Source organism: Pipistrellus kuhlii, unplaced genomic scaffold (assembly GCF_014108245.1).
Source record: "Pipistrellus kuhlii isolate mPipKuh1 unplaced genomic scaffold, mPipKuh1.p scaffold_m20_p_30, whole genome shotgun sequence".
Taxonomy (NCBI): Eukaryota; Metazoa; Chordata; class Mammalia; order Chiroptera; family Vespertilionidae; genus Pipistrellus; species Pipistrellus kuhlii.
Window position 1 is genome coordinate 965905 of NW_023425530.1, and position 21555 is coordinate 987459.

At 50.2% G+C, this 21555-nt stretch overlaps 1 protein-coding gene across 2 annotated transcripts in view; it reads left to right on the top strand.

The window, feature by feature from the left end:
- The first annotated feature begins 10555 nt into the window (after positions 1–10555).
- ATCAY (ATCAY kinesin light chain interacting caytaxin) overlaps positions 10556–21555 on the top strand; it is a 30333-nt gene continuing 19333 nt past the window's right edge. For both annotated transcript variants that reach the window (XM_036459951.2, XM_045589071.1), the window contains exons 1-2: positions 10556–11013; positions 13384–13493. In XM_036459951.2, the coding sequence (XP_036315844.1) occupies positions 13417–13493 (77 nt within the window). In that variant the 5' untranslated portion in view covers positions 10556–11013; positions 13384–13416. The remainder of the gene's footprint in view (positions 11014–13383; positions 13494–21555) is intronic.

A 21555-nucleotide genomic window follows, 5' to 3' on the forward strand; every position in this document is an offset into this window, starting at 1 on the left:
GGCGGCCGATCAATGATTCTCTCATCATTGATGCTTCTCTCTCTCTCCCTCTCCCTCTCTCTCTTCCCTCTCCCTCTCCCTCTCTCTCTTCCTCCCTTCTCTCCCTCTCCCTTCCCCTCTCCCTCTCCCTTCCTCTCTGAAATCAATTTTAAAAATTTAAATAAATAAAATTCACATAGAACACAAGTATAAGAAGAATAAGCAGAGAATTTCTGGCAGATATCCTGGTATGAAACAGAACAAGAAAATAATTACCAACCAATTAGACATTGGATAATACCAAAACCTTTTCCTTCCAAGATTCTAAATACTCTATGAATAAACAGCACACTTCAAATTTAAGGCATTATAAACATAGAAAAAGAGATGGAAAAAAAACACAAAAACCCACACAAAACAACCCACCAAAAACCCTCTCCAATTTGTCAGTTTCCTAATTTTGTTCTGAATTATGCAGCATTACTCAGCTTTGATGATTAAGCTCTCTTAGTGATGAAAACAAAAGCTGATATTAACACAATTAAAAAAAACCAAAAACCCAGAATCGCCGAAACCGGTTTGGCTCAGTGGATAGAGCATTGGCCTACGGACTGGAAAGTCCCAGGTTCGATGCGGTCAAGGGCATGTACCTTGGTTGCGGGTACATCCCCAGTAGGGGGTGTGCAAGAGGCAGCTGATCGATGATTCTCTCTCATCAATGTTTCTAACTCTCTATTCCTCTCTCTTCCTCTCTGTAAAAAATCAATAAAATATTTTTTTAAAAAACAGTATCAAATTAATCGACTAAAACCAGTCAAAATGGAGAGCTCCTCCAACTTGCTGGGATATGTAGTATATCTTTTAATTATCAAATGTATCTAAATCTTCTGCAGTATCTTTTCATGATTATATATATATATATATATATATATATATGTGTGTGTGTGTGTGTGTGTGTGTGTGTGTGTGTGTGTATGTATAGTTTGATTGATTTCAAAGAGGAAGGAAGAGGAGAGAAGATAGAAACATCAATGATGAGAGAGAATAATCGATCGGTTGCCTCCTGCACGCCCTACACTGGGCCTGCAACCCGGGCATGTGCCCTGACTGTATATCAAACCGTGATCTCCTAGTTCATTGGTCAATGCTCAATCACTAGCCACACTGTCCAGGCCATGATTAAACTTTTAAAAACATAAAGCAGAGATCATAAAGTGGAGGCAGGAGTCATTAAACCCACATCATCTAAATTCGGTGCTGGTATTTAAAACTTGGAGGGTCTCACATAGAAAGGAGACTGGTGTTCTCTGGGGAAATGGGAAGACTCCTCAAACTAGGTTTGAACCCCCAAGTTGACAACAGGTGGGGTGTGTGTGTTGTAAGGTCTATTTTAGTTCTCCTGTGCCCTCATACATTCTCTATCATCTTAGACTCGATTCACTTACATACAGTGAATTTGAAGTTTCACAAACTTTCAATTTACCAGTCCTTCCTATATAATAAAAGCCTAATATGCAAATTGTCTCCTCGGATGTTAGTTAATCCAGAAGACTGGGAGTTCAACTGCTTGCTATGATGTGTGCACTGACCACCAGGGGGCGTTGCAGAACATGGCGGGCATAGGCAACGCAGCACTGGCAGTGGGCAGCAGTGGAGGCACTGCCGGCCCCGATGGGTCCCGACAAGAGCAGGACCACAGCAGGATAGTGGAGCAGGTGAGAGGGCAGCGCCAGGCCAAGGCAGGGTGCCAGGCAGGGCTGTGGGGCTGCGAGACTGGAGGCTCCAGCTGGGGCTGGGAGTGGGGGTGTGAGCTTAGTCCCAATCCCCACAGGCCATCCTGAGGGACCCCACCAGTGCAGGAATTGGTGCACCCGGCCTCTAGTCCTATATAATAAAAGGGTAATTTGCAAATTGACCCTAACAGCAGAGTGACCAGATCACTCGACCAGACACGATGAGGCACACTGACCACCTCTCAGTCCCTTTCCCCTGGCAGGCAGGCTCCCATCGCCTGATGGCGAATGGGAAACCAGGGATGGGTGGTGAGGAATGGGGGCAGCACCAGGCCAAGGCCCTGACCCCACTGGTCACCCCACACACAGAGGACGACCCATGGTGGGGGGCGGGGCTGGCAAGCGGGCAGGAAGTGCCGATTTCTCAGCACCCTTCCTCCGCTGTCCCACCATCAGGCTCCTGATGGCAAACAGGGAACCAGGGGTGGGTGGTGGCAGGGGGTGGGGCCTGCTGCCAGCAGCTGGGGAAGATGGCCCTGATCACCTAGGGACCATACCCATGCACAAATTTCGTGTGCTGGGCCTCTAGTACAAGATAAAAAAGAATGAATGCAGGTTTACAAATGCTCTTTCTACATGTTTTCCATATTTTTCCAGGACTACTCAGTTATTTACCCAGAACAGTCTTTGTCCCCTTACCTCTATAACACACAAAAGAACACCAACTACACTCATGTGGAAAAAAAAATTTTTTTTCAACTATTTGAAAATGCTTTTAAATTTGATGTTTTTGTGACCAGCCAGTGTAACTCGGTGGCTGAGCATCGACCTAAGAATCAGAAGGTCATGGTTCAATCCCAGGCAGGGCACATGCCTGAGTTACAAGCTCAATCTCTGATTGGGGGGAAGGGGGGCAAGGGGGAGAATGCAGGAGGCAGCTAATGATGATTCTCTCTCATCATTTTTAAAAAAATATATATTTTATTGATTTTATACAGAGAGGAAGGGAGTAAGATAGAGAGAAACATCGATGAGAGAGTCATCAATCAGCTGCCTCTTGCACACCCCCTACTGGGGATATGCCTGCAACCAAGGTACATGCCCGGAATCGAACCCGGGACCCTTTAGTCCCCAAGCCGATGCTCTATCCATTGAGCCAAACTGGTTTCGGCAATCTCTCATCATTGATGTTTCTATCTCTTTCTCCTCCCTTGCTCTCTGAAATAAAAATATTTTTAAATAAATAAATTTGATGTGTTTGTTCTGATAATTCTAAATATAGACCTTGGTAAATCCAAACAAAGACAAAATATGGCAAAACTAAAAAATCAGAAACAGAACAAGTTTAGGAGGGGGGGGGGAAATCTCTATTAGGAATTTACTTATGCTCCAAAGTTGATGAGCTGACTTTTGGTTCTGAAACAGAAAAAAATATGAAAATTCAAAATCCACACTTCAGATATTTGAAATGTACCAAATGTATTTGTAATAGCATCTAAGATAGCATTGTTCATCTGATAGATTTTCCTTAAAATATAATTAAGCCAAGTGATTTTTAAAAATATATTTTTATTGATTTCACAGAGGAAAGGAGAGGGGGAGAGAGATGGAAAAATCAAGGATGAGAGAGAATCATTGATTGGCTGCCCTCTGCCTTCTGGGGAATCGAGCCCACAATCCCGGCACGTGCCCTTGACCAGAATGGAGCCCAAGACCCTTCCGTCCACAGACTGACGGACCCTTCAGTCCACAGACGGACGCTCTATCCACTGACCCACATTTCCCCTCCCCTCATCTGTCCGCAGTGTGCTGAAACAGAGCATGAACAACACCTGCAGCAAAGGCCCCTGGTGAAGGGACACTGATCTCCCCCTTGCCTAAGGGGTGGCTGGCCCCGAGGTTGGCTCCTCAGGGTCTGTGAGAAACTGGCCCAAGAGGTTCTGCCAGGCTATCAGTTGGAAACTGGCAAAAGGGTGATAAATGAAAAGGACGGGAGGAGGCACTGCCTCCTAGGAATGCCAGCCCTGTGCCTCTGCCTGGGACTTGGTCTTGATTGCTGAAGGAGAGAAACAGCAGCATGCTCCAAGAATAATGTGGGTGTGTGGGGGAGAGTTTGTACATTTGTGACATAAGAATACTCCCCCCCCCGCCCCGTCTCTACCCACAGAGCCTCCCTCGCCTGGCTGCTTCCTAGGCCTGCCTGCCACCCGGCCCCAGCTCTTCTCTAGGCTCCCTTCTCTCCTACCCTCCCACACACCTGGGTCCCTTTTCCAGATCTCAAATATCCTCGCACATACTCCATTCAGTTTCAAAGCCTCAAGACCCTCTACCCTTCCTGTCCTAGCTGTACCCGCCCAAACTGCTCCCCCGCCCCGGAAGCCACAGGTGCCACTCTCCTGTTGGATTTCAGGTCCTGCCCTATGTCCAGTCGGCCACCCCCTCCCCACGCCTCTGCCTCTCCCTCTGGTAGCCTCCCAGGTCTCCGTGTTCTCTCCAGCCCCTGACCTTCCGGAGTCAGCATCCCACATACCCCTGCCTGGCCGGGTGCCCTCCCAAGGAGGTCTCCCTCCCAAGCAGGGGTCAGTCTTCACCGCCACGCCCCTCTCCCCTGGTCTGTCAAGGGGATGGACAGTGAACTGTGCTGGCAGGTCCCGCTGCCCGGCCTCGGAACTACCAGCACAGTTCACTGTCCATCCCTTTGACAGACCCGGGACTCCCTCCCACTGGACAGACACAGCTCCGGCCTCGGCCCCCGGCTCCGCGGCCTTCTCAGCGGAGCGGGCCCCCCGCCCGCGTCCCGCCCGATTCCGCCCGAAACACCGACCTGCGGGTCCTCGCGGCGCGGTTTCCGCGGGGCCGGGCTGCGGAGAGGCCGTTACCTGAAGTGCGAATTGGCGCCCCGCGCTGAGCTGTGAGAGCTCCCCTCCGCCCTCCTGGCGTCTCCACGCCCGAGGCGGCGGGGGCGGGGCCTTCTGGCGTGACGTAACCCGGCCGCCAATCACTCGTGCCCGCGAAGAGCCCAGGCCCCGCCCCCCCGAGCGGCTCGCGCCTGCTCCCTTTCTACTCCCTGTCTGGGGATTGGCTCCGCGCTCTACCCACGCCCCTTTGTAAGCCCCGCCTCTTACTCGGCTCCGCCTCCGAGGACTCTGGCTCTGACAGCACCCAGCTCCCAGGCCCCACCCATGACTGAGAGACCCTGCATCTTGCTCCACATCTGGAGTCTTTGCTTGAGTCCAGCTCTATGCCCTGGACCAGGGTCCTCACTCAGAGCCCTGTCTCCATTTGACCACCCAAATGTGGGGAGTCTGGGCTCAAGCCCAGCCCCATCTCGGAGCCCCGCCTTCCCTTTAACCACTCAGTTTTGGGGGTTCTCTGCTTCATGGGCCGCTTTCTTGGCCTCTTTCTTGGCCTCTCATCCCAAGCACTCAGCACTTAAAATTTAGTGGCCTCTCATCCCAACCACTCAGCACTTAAAATTTAGTGGCTCTAAGTTAGCAGTTTTCTACCAAAGTGATGTGCCCAGGGAACATTAGGTAGTCCTGGGGACATTTGTGGTTTTCATGACTGAGGAGAGGAATGGAGGGGGTGAGGTATCGTTTAACACGCCACAGTGTCCAGAGTGGCCCCCTAGGAGGAAGATTACAGAACATTCTTTTTTCCTGTTATTGACCAAATGTCACTAGTGCTAATGTGGAGAATCCTACTCTAAGTGAAATAAATTTTGAGAGATATTTCTTGACCCCACCTATTACAGGTGTGGACCCTGAGAAAGAAGATATCAAGAAGGGCTCCTGGTGGCTTACAGGGCTCAAATGACCAAAAATAGATGATAGATCGATGATAGATAGAGCAATCCTAGTAGTCATTTTTACACAAGGCCTCTCATGCAAACTGTGCTTCAGGAGAGGCCTGCACTGAACCACCTGCCTGCATTATTTCTGCCATCTGAACCAGCACTTATACAGGAGTTCCTAGAATCCTATTTCAACCAATAGGCTTGAATCTTTCTTTCCCCATCCAATCAGAGCTGTGCCATCTCTGATCAACTACAGTAGCTCTATTCTGACCAATCAGGACAGTGCCTTTTGGACCAATCAAACTAGTAGGATTTGGAGTCTTCATTTGCATCAGGGACCAGGACCTCTGTCCATATAAGCCACTTTCCATTGGCTCAGAGAGCTAACTTTTCCTTTCCATCAGAGATGTTCACTGATTTTCCCAGGCAAGGTAGCAAGGAGCAGAGAAGACCTGTTTAGCTAGAGAGGGGCCTGGCCCCAGGGCTATCCCAAATTATGCTGTTTTCACACTGTGCTGTATCACAATTGGGTTGTTTTGCACTGAATAAAGTTTCCTTCTTCAATGCACCCCAATTTTGGGTTCTTATTGCTATTGAATTAATGCCAATGATTATCTTGGGGAATGCAGCAGTGAGCAAGACTAAAAAGGTACCAGTCCTCAAGAACTTGGAATCAGCCAAAACCGGTGTGGCTCAGTGGATAGAGTGTCAGCCTGCAGACTGAAGGGTCCCAGGTTCGATTCTGGTCAAGGGCATGTACCTTGGTTGCGGGCACATTCCCAGTAGGGGGTATGCAGGAGGCAGCTGATCAATGTTTCTCTCTCATCGATGTTTCTAACTCTCTATCCCTCTCTCTTCTGCTCTGTAAAAAAATCAATAAAGTATATTTAAAAAAAAAAAAAGAACTTGGAATCAGGGAAGCAGATCATAACCAAATTGCTAATTACAACTATGGTATTTTCTTGGTTAATAACTTTATTGAGATATAATTCACACACCCTACCATTTAAGATGTGCAAGTCAATCGTTTTCAGTAACTTCACAGAGTTGTGACACCATCACCACTAACTCCAGAACATTTTTATTACCCCACGAAGAAACCTTGTGCCCATTAGCGCGCGCGCACACACACACACACACACACACACACACACACACACACACGGCTCCTGGCCATCACCAATGTGCTTTCTGTCTCTATGGATTTTCCTATTCTAGATATATCATATCAATGGAGAATAAATTCTCTATTATCAATTGATTGATTTGAGAAAAAAAGGGAGGGAAAAAGAGTTGATTCTTATATGTACCCTGATCAGGGATTAAACCCTGCAATATTAGCATATTGGGAGCGATGATCTAATCAACTGAGCTACCTGGCCCGGGCAAGAAATAAACTCTTAATACATACAGCCACTTGGATGAAGTTCTAGATAATTATGCTGAGTGGAAAAAGCCAATGCTAAAAGGCTACATAGCTACTCTTATGGTTTTATTTACATAAAATTCTTAAAAGGTCAAAATTATAAAAAATGGAGAACATATTTGTGATTTCCAGGGGTTAAAGACATGGGGACAGGAGATGGGGAATGGAAGTGGCTATAAAATGGCAACATGAGAGATTCTGGGGTGATAGAAAAATTGTGAATCTTGACTATCAAAAGCAATAGTGAAATTGTAACATAATTTTGTAAGATGTTATCATTGGGTAATGGAGGGAAAAGGGTACAGGGGATCTCTCTCTCTGTTATTTCTTACAACCACATGGGATTCTAAAATTATTTCAATTTTTTAAAATTAATTTTATGAAAGGCCAAAAAAGTACATTTACTGATTGTGGTGGGGTGGTATTCTTTTGCCCCTTAATTTAAGCAAGCAGGGGGCCAGTTAATTCTTGGACAGAAACCATGGTAAGCCCAGGGTGCCAAAGAAAGCCCTTTGGATAATTTAGTGAATGGCATTCTTCCATTTGTGTCTGTATGACCATGTGTGGCCTCGAGGAACAATCTGCCAAGCACAGTTCTCCCTCCATGTGTTGGCTAAAGTCCAGCGTGGTAATTATACTCGTACATGGCCTTCCTCCAAATCTCTGCAGCTCTAACTAGATGAAGGCTGCATGCTTTATACAAAAGCAGAGCTGTTTTAATTGTTTTCCCTGGATTGCATAATACCTCTTTTCCTGTTATTGATTGCAAGCATTATGCTAAAATGTTTTACCTGCACCATCATAACTAGTCCTCACACTAGCCCTCAAAAGTAGATACATCAGTTCTCGTTATTGGCAGTAGTTCTGGTCTATAAAGTTAGTACAAACACTGAATCATTGCTTGTAAGCCTTATATATAGGATTGGATTCCTGTGAGCCTCTGGTCACAACATTTTTATCAAGTGATCGATACATCACCTTGTTTTATGTGTATGTTTCGTTTAAGAAGATCTTAATCTACATTGTGATTCCTTAACATTGAACTCACAACCCATAGCACTATAACTCATGCCAGAATGAAGCTTATATAATACTCATATCTTCTCCATAAGGCACATCCCAGCCTACTTGTGCTTAGAAACACTAGACAGCTCTTAAGCAACATGAGTGGGGGCCATTATAAACAGTGAAATCACCAACAATAATCACAAAAATGCAAAGCATGGCATTAAATAAACCCCAAAGAGGGAAGTCATTTTCCAGAAGCTAATTCCAGCATGTCAGGAGGGCTGAATCATCTGACGGCATTTCCCTAAACCTGAAAAGGATGCATAAATGATTGCTTGCTGCCAGACAGCTGAGGGCTTTCAATCTACATGTCATTGCCTCCTACTGGCCAAACACCTGAATAGCTGTAGGTAGGTCCCCCAATCTCACAATGGATTCTATATACTAAACCTTGGCCTTTGTACCTTGGTGTTTTTTTTTTTTTTTTTTTTTTTGGGGGGGGGGGAGATTTGTGTTAATAAAAAGCAAGGGGTCCAGAGAGACAGGAGGACTTGGTTTCTTTAGCTAAGTCTTCTCTGGCTCCCCAAAATGCCTTCCAAAATTATGTTCCATCTCTTGATTCTTGATTACTTTACAGCAACCCCTTTTCCAGATTCCTGAACCCCCCCTTCTAGATGCTGTATTAAAACCTGCAGCATCATTTACAGTCTGGACTGGAATAAGAAGACAGGGCAGATGGGAACCTACACTCAAATTTTTTACCACTTTGGGCTGCCTGCAAATGACCCTGAAAGCGCCATGAATATTGATTTTGGGTTTGCAAATGTTACAAATAAATTTCAGACAGTAGGCAAGTTCATAAATAAAAAAACAAGCATTGAGGATCAAATGTACTTGTATTACTCTCCTTTGCAAACCAGGAAAGTGAGACTTAAGGAGGTTTAACAATTCCAATGCTTCAACAAACTTCACTGAGCACCAACTATTGATATGTTTCAGGAATTCTTCTAGGGCAGATTTCTCACCTCAGCACCATTGATACTTGGGTCCAGGTAATTCCCTATTGTGGAGGACTGTCTATTGTAGGGTGTAGAGCAGCATCTCTGGTCTCTACCCACTCAATGCCAGTATTGCTGGCATCCCTCAAGTCATGATAACCAAAAATGTCATCGACATCACCAAATGTTCTGGGTGTGGGGGAGAGCAGAATTGCTCCCAGTCATAAACACTGGCCTGGGAATTAGAGATTCAGTAATAACAAACTCCAGCATCTATGATCTCAAGAAACTTCCCTTATGGGGGACAGGGGAATGGGAAGAGGGGTTAGTGTTTACCAGGGCAAGAGTTTTAGTTTGAGAAGATGAAAAGGTTTGGGAGATGGATGGTGATGATAGTTGCACACTGTGAAATGTAATTAATGCCACTTAACCTTACACTTAAAATAACCTGAATGGTAGATTTTCTGTTAGACATATTTTAGCGCAATTTGAAATCCACCAAACACCAAGCTTAGGTCTCACGTTGGGCTCCCGGGTGGCTGCGGCAGCACCACGGACAGCTCCCGGCGCCCTCTCATGGGGCAGGGGCTGGGCTTCTCAAACAGCCCTCTGTCTGGAATGCCTTTTCCTTTTCCATCCTTCTAACTCCTACTCAGTCCTCAGGGTCTACCGCACATCTTCACTGCCCTGGGATATCTTCCCATGCACACCCCTCCCCCCAGCCTGCTACAGGTCTAAAAATAAACAGTAAGCAAGAGCCTGGTCTAGATGGCCCAGTGGGTTGAGCGCAGTCCTGTGCACCAGAACGTCACGGGTTGGATGCCCAGTCAGGGCATATGCCCAGGTTTCAGCTTCCATCCCCAGTCAGGGTAGGTGCAGGAGGCAGCGGATGGATGTTTCTTTCTCACATCGATGTTTCTCTGTTTCTCTGTTTCTCTCTCTCTCTCTCTCTCTCTCTCTCTCTCTCTCTCTCTCTCTCTCTCTCTCTCTCTCTCTCTCTCTCTCTCTCTCTCTCTCTCTCTCTCTCTCTCCTTGTTCCCCTCCTCCTCTGTCTCAAATCAAATTTTTAAAATCACTTAAAAAAAACAGTAAGCAAGAAATATGTACACAGCCTTTCTCATGCCCCTGCACAGAGTTAGCCCCACTCTCCGGTGCACTGTCTCATTACTTGCTGAAAGGCCAGGGCCATTTTCCTTGTCACCGAGGAGGAAACTGAAGCGGGCCTAGGGCTCCAACCCACATCTGGTCTGATTTCAGCGGATGCGCGGTGAGCCCTCCACCATGCCGCTGCCTCCCGAAGTCCTCCAGGTCAAGGTCACCGCAGTGCACCACCGCGAGGAGCGCCTCTCCCCCCACGGGCGAGCCCGCGTGCCCGGGGCGATTCCAGCGCCTCCCGCCCGGTCCTCGGCTCCATCCATGGGGAGTGGCCGGCCGAGGCGCCGCCGAACGGGTCCTGGGGACATCGCTCCCTCCTCCCTCCTCCCTCCTCTCCTCTGGGTGGAGGGGATGAGGCCATCGCCGCCATTGGTTTATGTGTGTGTGGGTCCCTTGTTTTGTTTTTAGATCTGCGATGCGCCATCGGGAAAATCATTTCCGCTCCTGCGGCGGGTGCGGCTCCTGGAAAGGCTCCCTCCAGCCAATGGGGAGCCGCGGCCGCCGGCGGGGGCTGTGCTTTTGGGCCAGCCCTGCCCCCACCCCACCGGCCCACCCCGCACACAAAAGCGGCGTAATTCACCGCCTTACGGAAGCCGAGCCTCTGACGGCGGCGAGCCGGGGAGGGAACGCACCTGACAGTCACCGGCTGCGACGGCGATGACCGGGGACGCAGCCGCCTGCGGGCGAGGGGGAGCCGGCCGCTAGCTGCACCCCGCTGCCCGTCCCCCGGACACAAGCCGCCCGGGGTGACCTTGCTTGGATGCGGAGCCCGCCCCTGCGCGCATCTTCCTCGGATGCTCTGACCGCCCGGGGGCCGGCGGGGGAGGCGAGGGATGCCGGGCTGCGGCGGCGCCGCGCTCGCCTTTGTCTGCGCGTAACCGGGAGAGGCCTCGGCGGTAACCAGCTCTCACCGCGGAGGTGAGCCCACCTTGCTGCCCACCCCCCCAAACCCTGCCCGGGAGGGGTGCCCAGGCAGCTGCTGCTGCCACCCCCTCCCAGCTGGTGGGGCTGGTGGGAATAGAGAGCCACGGTCCTGGCTCTTGGGGTGGGGACCCATCCGTTTCTCCGCCCGCCGCCGCCGGCTTGCACACCTCCCGTCCCCCTCCCGTGCTGGCGCTCACCTGGAAGCAGAGAATCGCACCATTTTCAGGATATTGTGTTTGGGGGGTGAGACGGATAAAACCCTCCGCCCCTCTCCGGGACGCTTCCTGCCAGACCAAAGCGTCCACATCTGCCACCTCTGTGCCTTTCCTATTTATAACGCCGGGAGCGATCTGGCAGAGGGATCTGAGAGTGTGTCCATAAAGGCTTGTCTGTGGGGCGGGAGGAAGGGCGGGGGTTGAGTGCAGATTCCCCCTGTCCCTGAACTTGAATGTGATGTGCTAATAATTCAGCACCACCGCGCCAAGGAACGCTTCCCCGCTCCCCGGCCTTTGCCTCGTTGCCATTCTTAAATGTGAAGTCAGGATGGGAGAGTGGGAGGGGACAGGGCCTATGGGGCCTACCCACACCCACATGGAGAGGATCTTGGGGCAACGTGTGTAGGTCCAAGGTCTGGGCTCTAGGGGTGTGTGTGTGTGTGTGTGGTGTGTGTAAGGGGGGCGGTTGGGGGGTCCTTTCTGGGGGCTTGAGGACACACCCAACTCAGGATAAGGAAAACTGTCGCAAAAGACCACTCCCTTGTTCCACTGTGCTGTAGTTCACTTGCTGTAGGGTCCTGGGTGGTCGTGGTTGCCCACACCGTCAGGAAGATTCTTATTCATTTTTTGGCGAACTGCGTCTCACTGTCCCTTGTCCATGAATGAATGACGACATTGAGGACAGTGAAAAGGAGGGAGTGAGAAACTCTCACGGAAGTGGGGAGAGGGCTCAAATTGCAGCCATCCTCTCCCTCCCTGCCTGGCCCTCACCTGTCTCAGGCTCCTTCTGGGTCCTCCCTCTCTGAGCCAAGATCCCAAACACAGGCCCTCGCCCTTTCCGGGGACCATGGTCCAGTGCGGGCAGGGCTTTGGGTGTCACACCTGAGCTGCTGGCCATGCACCAGGCTACAGAGGCGGCTGGGCAACAGGGAAGGTGAGGGGCTGGCTGGGGGTGAGGGACCTTAGACACTCACAGTGAGGATAACAACACTGGGGCTGTTTGGGGGATGGGAGAATGGGACGCGAGCACACAGTAGGTCCTCTATAATGACAGCCAAAGCCATGCCTGAAATCCTTTCACAAATTTGCAGATGATTTTTCAATCTCAGATCTATAGGCACTGGGAGCCAGGTAGGGTGTTGAGAGTCATCCCTGGCCTCCACCCTTTCAGTCCCAGGAGCAACCCCCTTCAGTTGTGACAACCAAAAATGCCTCCAAACATTGCCACGTGTTCCCTGCTGGTGGGGGAGGTTAGAGGGAGAACCGCAGGTTTAAAAGCACAGAACCTGTGGTGTCATTTGAGTCCTACGATCCTGCACTGTTATGCCCAAAAGGTATGGTAGAGATTATTTCTAGCACAGGTTTCATTTATAAACAGGGAAACTGAAGCCTGGAGGGGTGAATGGCCTGAGAGTCTGCCATACCCCAGGTTATACCCTAATTCAGTCTCACTCAGCAGCTGGCTCCGCTCCCAGACAGCCCAGCACTTAAGCCGTCATCTGGAGTGCTGAATCCACCCCACCCCTGCCCTCAGCCAGCTCCTGGAACAAGGCAAACAAACTGACATTTTGTGGTCGGTAATAATTATGATCCTGACTCCCAACCCCAGTCACTTTCCACACTGCCTTCGTTAGCCCTCAGGTCAGCAAGTTGTCAGGATTTTCTTCTTTGAGGGGGCGATAAAGGGACAGGGTAGGTGGCCTGGAGCAGATAGTAGATATGGGTTGGTTTTGACCAGGTCCTGTTTGAAAATGTCAATCCCAGCAAGGAAGCTCAAGTATATCAGTCATCAACACTTTAGTATAAATGAGTTCAATTGCTCTATGGTTTCCCAGTTGAAGACTAAGATAATGAAAGGGTGATGAGCCCTGGGGAAGGTGAATTTCAGAGCTTCAGACGGAGGGGAGCTTGTAGCAGGAGCTCAGTCTCTCGCCTGGGTTCACACTCCAGACCCACATGGGTGTTCGTAGATCTCTATGCTTCTGCTTTATCGCCTGTGAAACGGGAAGCCTCATGGGGCTGGGCAATGATTCAATGAAACGATGGGCGCAAGAGCTCTTTGCAGATGGATCTGAAATGCTGGACATGGGTGAGGGGTTGTTATGATGATAATTGTCCAGTAACACCTCCATCCACGTCTCTCCTTCAGAATTCATCTCTGCTTCAAGCCACACGTGATCCCATGGGGACAACTGAAGCCACACTCCGGATGGAAAACGTGGAGGTGAAGGACGAGTGGCAGGATGAAGATCTTCCCAGGTACCGCCCCCGGGCCTCTGGGAGGGAGGGGCCCAGCCTTCTCCACGGTGGGGTGCAGAACTGCCTGTTGACCAGGCCAGGCCGTAATGAATATTTGCTACATTATTTAAGACTGATTTCCACCCTTCCCCCTACCCCTGAAGAGCTCCCATTTCCACGTTATTTCAAGGATTATAAACATTCTTGCAAACCCATTTCATGGACTGTTTTATAATAGTCTTACCTGGGTTCCCGTGAACCGGGTGATAGTGTATTTTCACCTGCAGCAGTCAGAGGGAGTGTGCCATACCCCTGCTTCAACCCCTGGGGCAAATGCCCATCCCACAGAGAACCTGGGATTCAGCCTCCGCCTGCTTCTCTGAGCTTACTCCCATCGCTGTCTGTCCCCTTCACGTCCCTCCAGCCCCAGCAGCTTCCTTCCAGTTCCTTACCCGATTCTGGCTGCCTCTAACGTTCAGAATTTGCACTGGCTGTTCCCTCTGCCTGGAACACTCTTCCCCAAACATACATGCCTCCCTCATCTCCTTCAGGTCTCTGCCCACAGGCCACCTGCCCAGAGAGGACCTCCTGGCCCCTTATCACCCTCTCCCAAGGTTCTGAAGAGGGGCACCCACATCCTAATCACTGAAACCTGGGGATGTTCCCTTAATGGCAAGAGGCACTTTGCAAGTGTGATTACGTTAAGGATCTTAAAATGAGAAGATGATCCTGGGTTATCCAGGCGGTCCTTATAAGAGGCAGAAGGAGACTTGACTACAGAAGTAGGAGCTATGATGATGGAAGTCACAGATGGGCATCATGGGAGAAAGGGGCCATGAACCAATGGATGCGAGCACCTCTGGAAACGGGAAAAGGCAGGAAATAGACTCTCTTCTGGCCTCTAGAATCATCCGAGAATGCATGTGTGTTAGGGTAAGCCACTAAGTTTGTAGTACTTTATTATAGCAGCTGTAGGAGACCATACTATCTACTACACTAGACATTTTATATATTTCTCTTTTTTAAAGTCCATTTCCCTCCCTCCCTGCAAAGGGAAAACTCCACGAGAGGTTTGACCACTGCTGTATGCCCGCATGAGGACAGAGCCTGGCAAACAGTTGGTGCTCAATAGATAGGATGAATGAATGACAGTCACCGGAAGGAAAGAACAAATAGGAAGAAAGCCCTGAGCAGCATCCACTGCTGACATGCAAGAACCACCAGACCTTCTCTCTCTCTCTCTCCCTCTCTCCCTCTCTCTCTCTCTCTCTCTCTCTCTCCGATTTTTCCTCCAGCGAGGCGTTGCTTGTATAACACAAACTATCTTCAGCACAGGCTCCCTATTTCATTGGTTGGATACAACCAGTCATCTCCTTCCCCCTTTAATGCAAGGACTTTACCCCCAGGAGACGATGACCAAGAGTTAGTTACATAACCATCTGGGAGGGAAGAGTCAAAGGAACTGAACATGCTCACCCTGGGAAAGAGACTTTAAAGAGGCTCTCCGGCTCCAGAAATCCTTTGGCAAGAGCAGTGAGGGCAGAAGCTAGGCTCATGAACAACAGGCATGAACAGGCAGGTTTGAGTCCAACATAGAATATGGGCCTCAAATGGTCCGAGATACACTTTTTACAACTTCCCGTTCAGAAGCTGACCGGGCTTGTGGGAGGTCCTGGACTCCCTATTGACGGCATCCAAGTGGGAGCTGCGAGTGGAGGGCGTGAGCCCCGGTGCATTTGAATTTAGACCTGTCCTGAAGCCAGCCATTTTCAGCCTACAGTGTGCGCAGGTGTGTGTGGTTCTTTGTAGCGCGAGGTGCCAGTCCTCAGAAGGGCTGAATCTCTTGTCTGCCCAGTACCATCGTCTGTAGCAGTTTGTCTCCAGGAAGAGAAGTATTTTGGGTGAGAGATGCCCATTGCATTAGGGCCAACCTCCTGCTCTTTCACCTTTAGGACGTCCTTCCCACATTCCCTGCCATAGGTCTTCCTCTTCCACTCTCTACCATAGGGAGTGCTGATGCCTGGGGAGGGGTCTCCTGGCACCCAGACTCGGCAGTTTGGGCAAATGAAGGATCGTTTTCTAGCAGGGAAGTCCTGATGTGGTTAGGAAGACTCTAGCCCAGCCAGTAGGTGACTGTCGCCCTAGGAAGCAGGAGGTCACGGGTTTGTATTCCCGGTCAGGCCATATGCCCGGGCGGCAGGCTCGATTCCCCAGGAGGGGTCATGCAGGAGGCAGCCGATCAATGATGCTCTCTCATCACTGATGTTTCTGTCTGTCTCCCGCTCCCTTCCTCTCTGAGATCAATAAAGATATATTTAAAAAATAAATAAATAAAAAGGCTCCCAAATGGACAAGAGGTGGCTTTGAGAGTAGTCACCTGCTCCTGTTGCAGGGAAGGGGTCTGTTTCCCATACAAAGTGGAATCAGACGGGGTGATTCCAGCACCAAACATCGGGTTCCGGTGGGTCTTCCATCAGTCTTAGCCTCTCTGGCCTCTGCTGAGACCAAAGCACTCCCGCGTCTGGACTTCAAGAACCTTCTGATTCAAACCCCAACGGCTTGCACCTTGGGCAACTCTTCAAGCACCTTGGGCCTCTGTTTTCCTGTCTGTAAGATGGGGGCAGTCATCCCCGGCTCAGGAAGCTGTGAGGACTCAGTGAAGTGTGTGGGGCTGGATGGTTGAGATGGGCTGTCTAAATGATGAAGGCTGCCCAGAGTCATGGTCACCTCAGTATTGTTCCTATTAGGTTGTTTAAAAATATATATTTGAGTAATTTCAGAGAGGAAGTGAGAGAGAGAGAGAGAGAGAGAGAGAGAGAGAGAGAGAGAGATCAGTGATGAGAATCAATGATTGCCTGCCTCCTGCACACCCCCTCTGGGGATCACGCCTGAAACCTGGGCATGTGCCCTGACCGGAAGTTGAACCATGACCTCCTTGTTCGTAGGTCAGTGCTCAGCCCCTGAGCCATGTGGGTTGGGCTGTTCCTATTTGTTTGTATCTTGTCATCTCTGGTACCTTTTCCGGCCCCCTCCCAATATGTTAAAAGATAGCCCCTCTCCACAGTGTTCTGGAGACAAAAATGGCGCTGACTGAAACCGGTTTGGCTCACTGGATACAGCGTCGGCCTGCGGACTGAAAGGTCCTAGATGCGATTCCGGTCAAGGGCATGTACCTGGGTTGCGGGCACATCCCCAGTAGGGGGTGTACAAGAGGTGGCTGATCAATCATTCTCTCTCATCAATGTTTCTAACTCTCTATTCCTCTCCCTTTCTCTCTGTAAAAAATCAATAAAATATATATTTTTTTAAAAATGGGGCTGATTGCAGTTGCAAATGTTAACTTCAAGTAAGTTTCCCCCAGCTGCAGAGGGTCCCTCTCTCCTTCAGTAGATCAGTGTCTGCAAGATAGTGACCGTGCTGTGCAGCCCTGGCCACTGCTGCTGTCTTCCTCGTTCTGGAAGAAATGAGTGCAGCTCCTTGGTGCTACGTCCAGCTGCATTTCAACATAAGCACCTCTGTCTGATGCCAGACAGCCCGCAATTCTACTTCTTCCAGCTCAGTGAACCCTTCCCCCGGGCGTCGCCACGCTTCTCAGCGGCTGTGGGAGCGCTTGCCCTGTGCCCACAGCCCCCTCCTGCTGCCATTATCTTGCAATCTCTTCCTTCACTTCCTGCCCTCCTGCAGATCCTATGGGGTCTGCGGTGAGGGCAGCCTGAGGATGATCTCTCTCACTGCCTAGTTTTCTCCTTTAATTCAGTCTAATGATCTGCACCGACTGTACGCCCGGCCCTGGGTGAAACGCTGGGGACACGAGAACAAGAGAGCCACCCTCAGCCCGGCTGGGGAGGCTCAGTGGTTGAGCATCAGACCAGGAGGTAACAGTTTGATTCCCCATCAGGGCACATGCCCGGGTGGCAGGCTCAGTCCCCAATAGGGGGCGTGCAGGAGGCAGCCGATCAACGATTCCCTCTCATCATTGATGTCGCTCTCTCTCTCCTCCTCCTCTCCCCTCCTCTCTGAAAGCAATAAAACATATATTTTTTTAAAGAAGAAGAAAAAGACAGCCACCCTCATGGGGTGCTCACAAGTTTGGGGTGGGGACAGGCTGTCCCCTTTAACCTTACAACCCACTGAGAAATTGCAGGTGGGTTCTTGGCCCTTGGGAGTTCCTGGGTGGGGTCTGAGCAGCAGAGGCTGCACATTCCAAGCAGAGAGAGCAACACACATAAAGGCCTGGAGGCCGCGGGGCAGGATGGGGCCGGAGGAAGACGGAGCGGAGACACGGGGAACCAGGGTGGAGAAGGGCCTGACCAGGGTCTCCCAGCTCCGGAGAGGCAGGTGCAGGTGCAGGTGTCTGACTGGGGCACCAGCCAAGTGGCCGTGGGTTCTGCTGGTTTATACATTTTTATTCTGCTGAAGCCCTGATCTTAACGGAAGAGCTAAAAGCAGGAGGCAGCACTGGAGGCAGAGGGAGCAGGGTGTGCCAGGGCACTGGGGCGAAGGAAGACCTCAGCCTGGTAAGGAACGCAGGGTGAGAGCCCAGCTGGGATGAGGTGGGAGGGTTCACAGATGCCACCTCCTGAGGGATGCCCACGGGAGGGATTATCTAAAAATATATTTTTATTGATTTCAGAGAGGAAGGAGATGGGAGAGAGAGATAGAAACATTAGTGATGAGAGAGAATCATTGATCGGCTGCCCCCTGCCTCCACACTGGGGATCAATCCTGCAACCCGGGCACGTGCCCGACTAGGAATCAAACCGTGACCCCCAGGTGAGGGATTTTATTTCAGCCTGAGAGGGTGCATGAGGTTCCTGGAGCTGCCGTAACAAAGCCCCGCCAACTGGATGGCTTAAGACACAGAAATGGGTTCTTTCCCAGGCTGGAGGCTAGACATCCAGAATCAAGGTGCCGGTGGGACCATGCTCCCTCTGAGGCCCTCAGGCTCCAGGGGGAATCCTTCCTGCCTCCTTTAGCCGCTGGTGCCTGCTGGCAGTCCTTGGCTTGTGGACACATCACTTTCACCTCTGCCTCCACCTCCACATGGCCTTCTCCTCTGAGTGCCTGTATCCACGTTTTCTTCTCATAAGTACATCACTCGCCGAAACCGGTTTGGCTCAGTGGATAGAGCGTCAGCCTGCAGACCGAAAGGTCCCAGGTTCGATTCCTGTCAAGGGCATGTACCTTGGTTGCGGGCACATCCCCAGTAGGGGGTGTGCAAGAGGCAGCTGATCGATGATTCTCTCTCATCGATGTTTCTAACTCTCTATCCCTCTCTCTTCCTCTCTGTAAAAAATCAATTAAAAAAATATATATTAAAAAAGAAAAAAAAAAGAAACTGTACTTAAAAAAAAAAAATAAGTACACCACTCATTGGATTCAGGGCCCCCATCATCCAGTGTGACCTCAACTTACAATAATTCCATCAGCAAAGACCTTATTTCCAAACAGGTCACATTCACAGGCTCTGGGGTTAGGAACTGAGCTGCCTTCCTGGGAGGACACCTCCCTACAGAAGGACGAAGCCACACCGTGTGCCTTGCATATGCAGGGTTGCCCGTCGCTGAGAGCAAGCCCTACCGAGAGCCACCTGCATCCACCTCGGTTCACAGCAAGGCTTTTGCGCTGGATAATTGGAGGTTTTCCTGGGACTAGGGGAAGTAACAAGGTCTCCGCTGCCCGGAAAGCCGCAGCCCTGTGGTCCGGCAGGGTGGGAATCTGCTCTGCCTTTGTCAGAAGCCGTGACCTTTCCTCCCAGGAGCCCAGAGTCCTGCTGAGTCGGCTCCTCCAGCTCTCCGGCGTAAGCTGGAACATTTATGGAATGTCCACCGCATTCTATGGACTGTGCCAGGCGCCTCAGCCTCATGACCTCCTTCCACTCCCAGGATAGCACCTGCCCTGGGGCCTGCCTTTCTCCCCACCCACTCTCCCTTCCCCGCTGCTCTCTCTGCTCCTGACACCCTGGTCAGCTTTCTGATCTGTTCCAGCAACTCGCCAAGCTTGTTTGGTCTCAGGGTGCTGGCACCTGCTGTGCCTTCCACAGGAATGCCCTTTCCTCGGTCTTCCCATGATGCCAGCCTCTCGCCTTCACTCAAAAGCTGACTCAGTGGATAGAGCGTTGGCCTGCGGACTGAAAGGTTCCAGGTTCGGTTCCAGTCAAGGGCATGTACCTTGGTTACGGGCATATCCCCAGTAGGGAGTGTGCAAGAGGCAGCTGATCGATGACTCTCTCTCATTGATGTTTCTCTCTATCTCTCTCCCTTCCTCTCTGTACAAAAATCAATAATATATATATATATTTTTAAAAGTCACCTGCTCACCCTACCCAGTTTGGCTCAGTGGACAGAGCAGAGCACCAGCCTGCATACTGAAGGTCCTGGGTTCGATTCTGGTCAAGAGCACAGGCTCCTCCCCAGCCTGGCCCTGATGGGGGCTTGTGCAGAAGGCAACCCATTGATGTGTTTCTCTCACATCGATGTTTCTCTCTGTCTTTCCCCCTCTCTCCCACTCTCCCTAAAAATCAATGGAAAGATATTCTCTGGTGAGGATTAACAACAGCAACAAAAAGTCACCTGGGCAAAGAAGCCTTCCCTGGCCACCCTGATTGCGCCCTGCCCCCTCCTCCTTCATCTTGCTTATTTCCCTTGTTGCAACTACCTGCTTTCTTCATCCGTTTATTTACTTATCATCTTCCTTCCCTTTTGTATCGATATCAATCAGGGTTCTTAAGAAAAAACACAGAACCAGTTGGCTTTCATTACCTACATAATACATATTTGTATGGTTGTATATATTATTAATTAATTAATATATACTATTATTGTGTTTATTTATATTATATATGTACAATTATACATATAAGTACGTATACTTTATTCATAATATAGGTATGTTTTAACATATTATTTTGTATATATGATTGTGGGTATTATATATATGATTTGTTCCAAGGAATTGTCTTGCTCAATTGTAGGGATGTCAAGTCTAAAATCCATAGGGCAGGCTGGAAACTTAGGCTGGATTCGATGCTGTAATTCTTTTTTTAAAACATATTTTTAATTGATTTCAGAAAGGAAGGGAGAGGGAGAGAGAGCTAGAAACATCAATGATGAGAGAGAATCATTGATTGGCTGCTCCTGCATGCCCCCTACTGGGGATTGAGCCCGCAACCCAGGCGTGTGCCCTGAGCGGGAATGGAACTGTGACCTTCTGGGTTTATAGGCTGATGCTCAACCACTGAGCCACACAGGAATTCCTTCTTCCTTAGGAAAACCTCGGGCCTTTCCGTTGCGTGAGGATAGTCTCTTACTTAATGTCCACGGATGATAGATTTGAACTACATCTACCTCATTCCTAGGCAACACCTGGACTAGCATTTGGTCAGATAACGGGCAGAGCCCGCCACGTTGGCAGAAAGCTCCTCACAACACCCCAGCCCCCACCCCAAGCTGTGTGTTACCATCTGAGCCCTGTACGTTTCCCAGAGCCCAGGCACCCCAGAGATTTGTGAAATTAGTGAGAAGTGGTACTTGCCTTTTTCTCATTTTTCGGACAAGGAAAACCGAGGCTGAGAGAGGAAGGGAAGCACAGAGCTGCAGCGCGCTGGAGAGCCGCAGAGCAGGTGTCTGCTTCCAGTGCTCTCAGACATGCCCACCGTTTTACTCAGTTCCTTGCTTTCCTAGTCCCAGGCGCTGAGCAGTTGGATGCTTTCCCCACCTTGACATTTGGGCTAGAGGATCTAGCCAAGTATTGTAGGATGTTCACCGCCCGGGGTTGGGAGGCTGAATCGCAGCCTGGTGAGAACGGAAGACCATGCTGGCTGCACCACAGTGCAGTTTCCTGTCCGGAGGAGTGGGTGGCCAAACCTGGCTCCCTGCTCAGCCGATGGGAGACAGAGCCAGGCTGCTTCCCTGTTGTCCTCCCTTGGGTTGATGCACATGAGCTGACTGGGCACAAGGGGGCAGTAAAGGGCAACGACTGGAATGAGCTCTGTGCCAACTTCATTTAGACCCGGAGGGGGTCCTCTACCCCGCCTCAGTTTCCTCTTCTGTGGAACTGGCTTCTGCCTGCCTCAGGTGGCTGC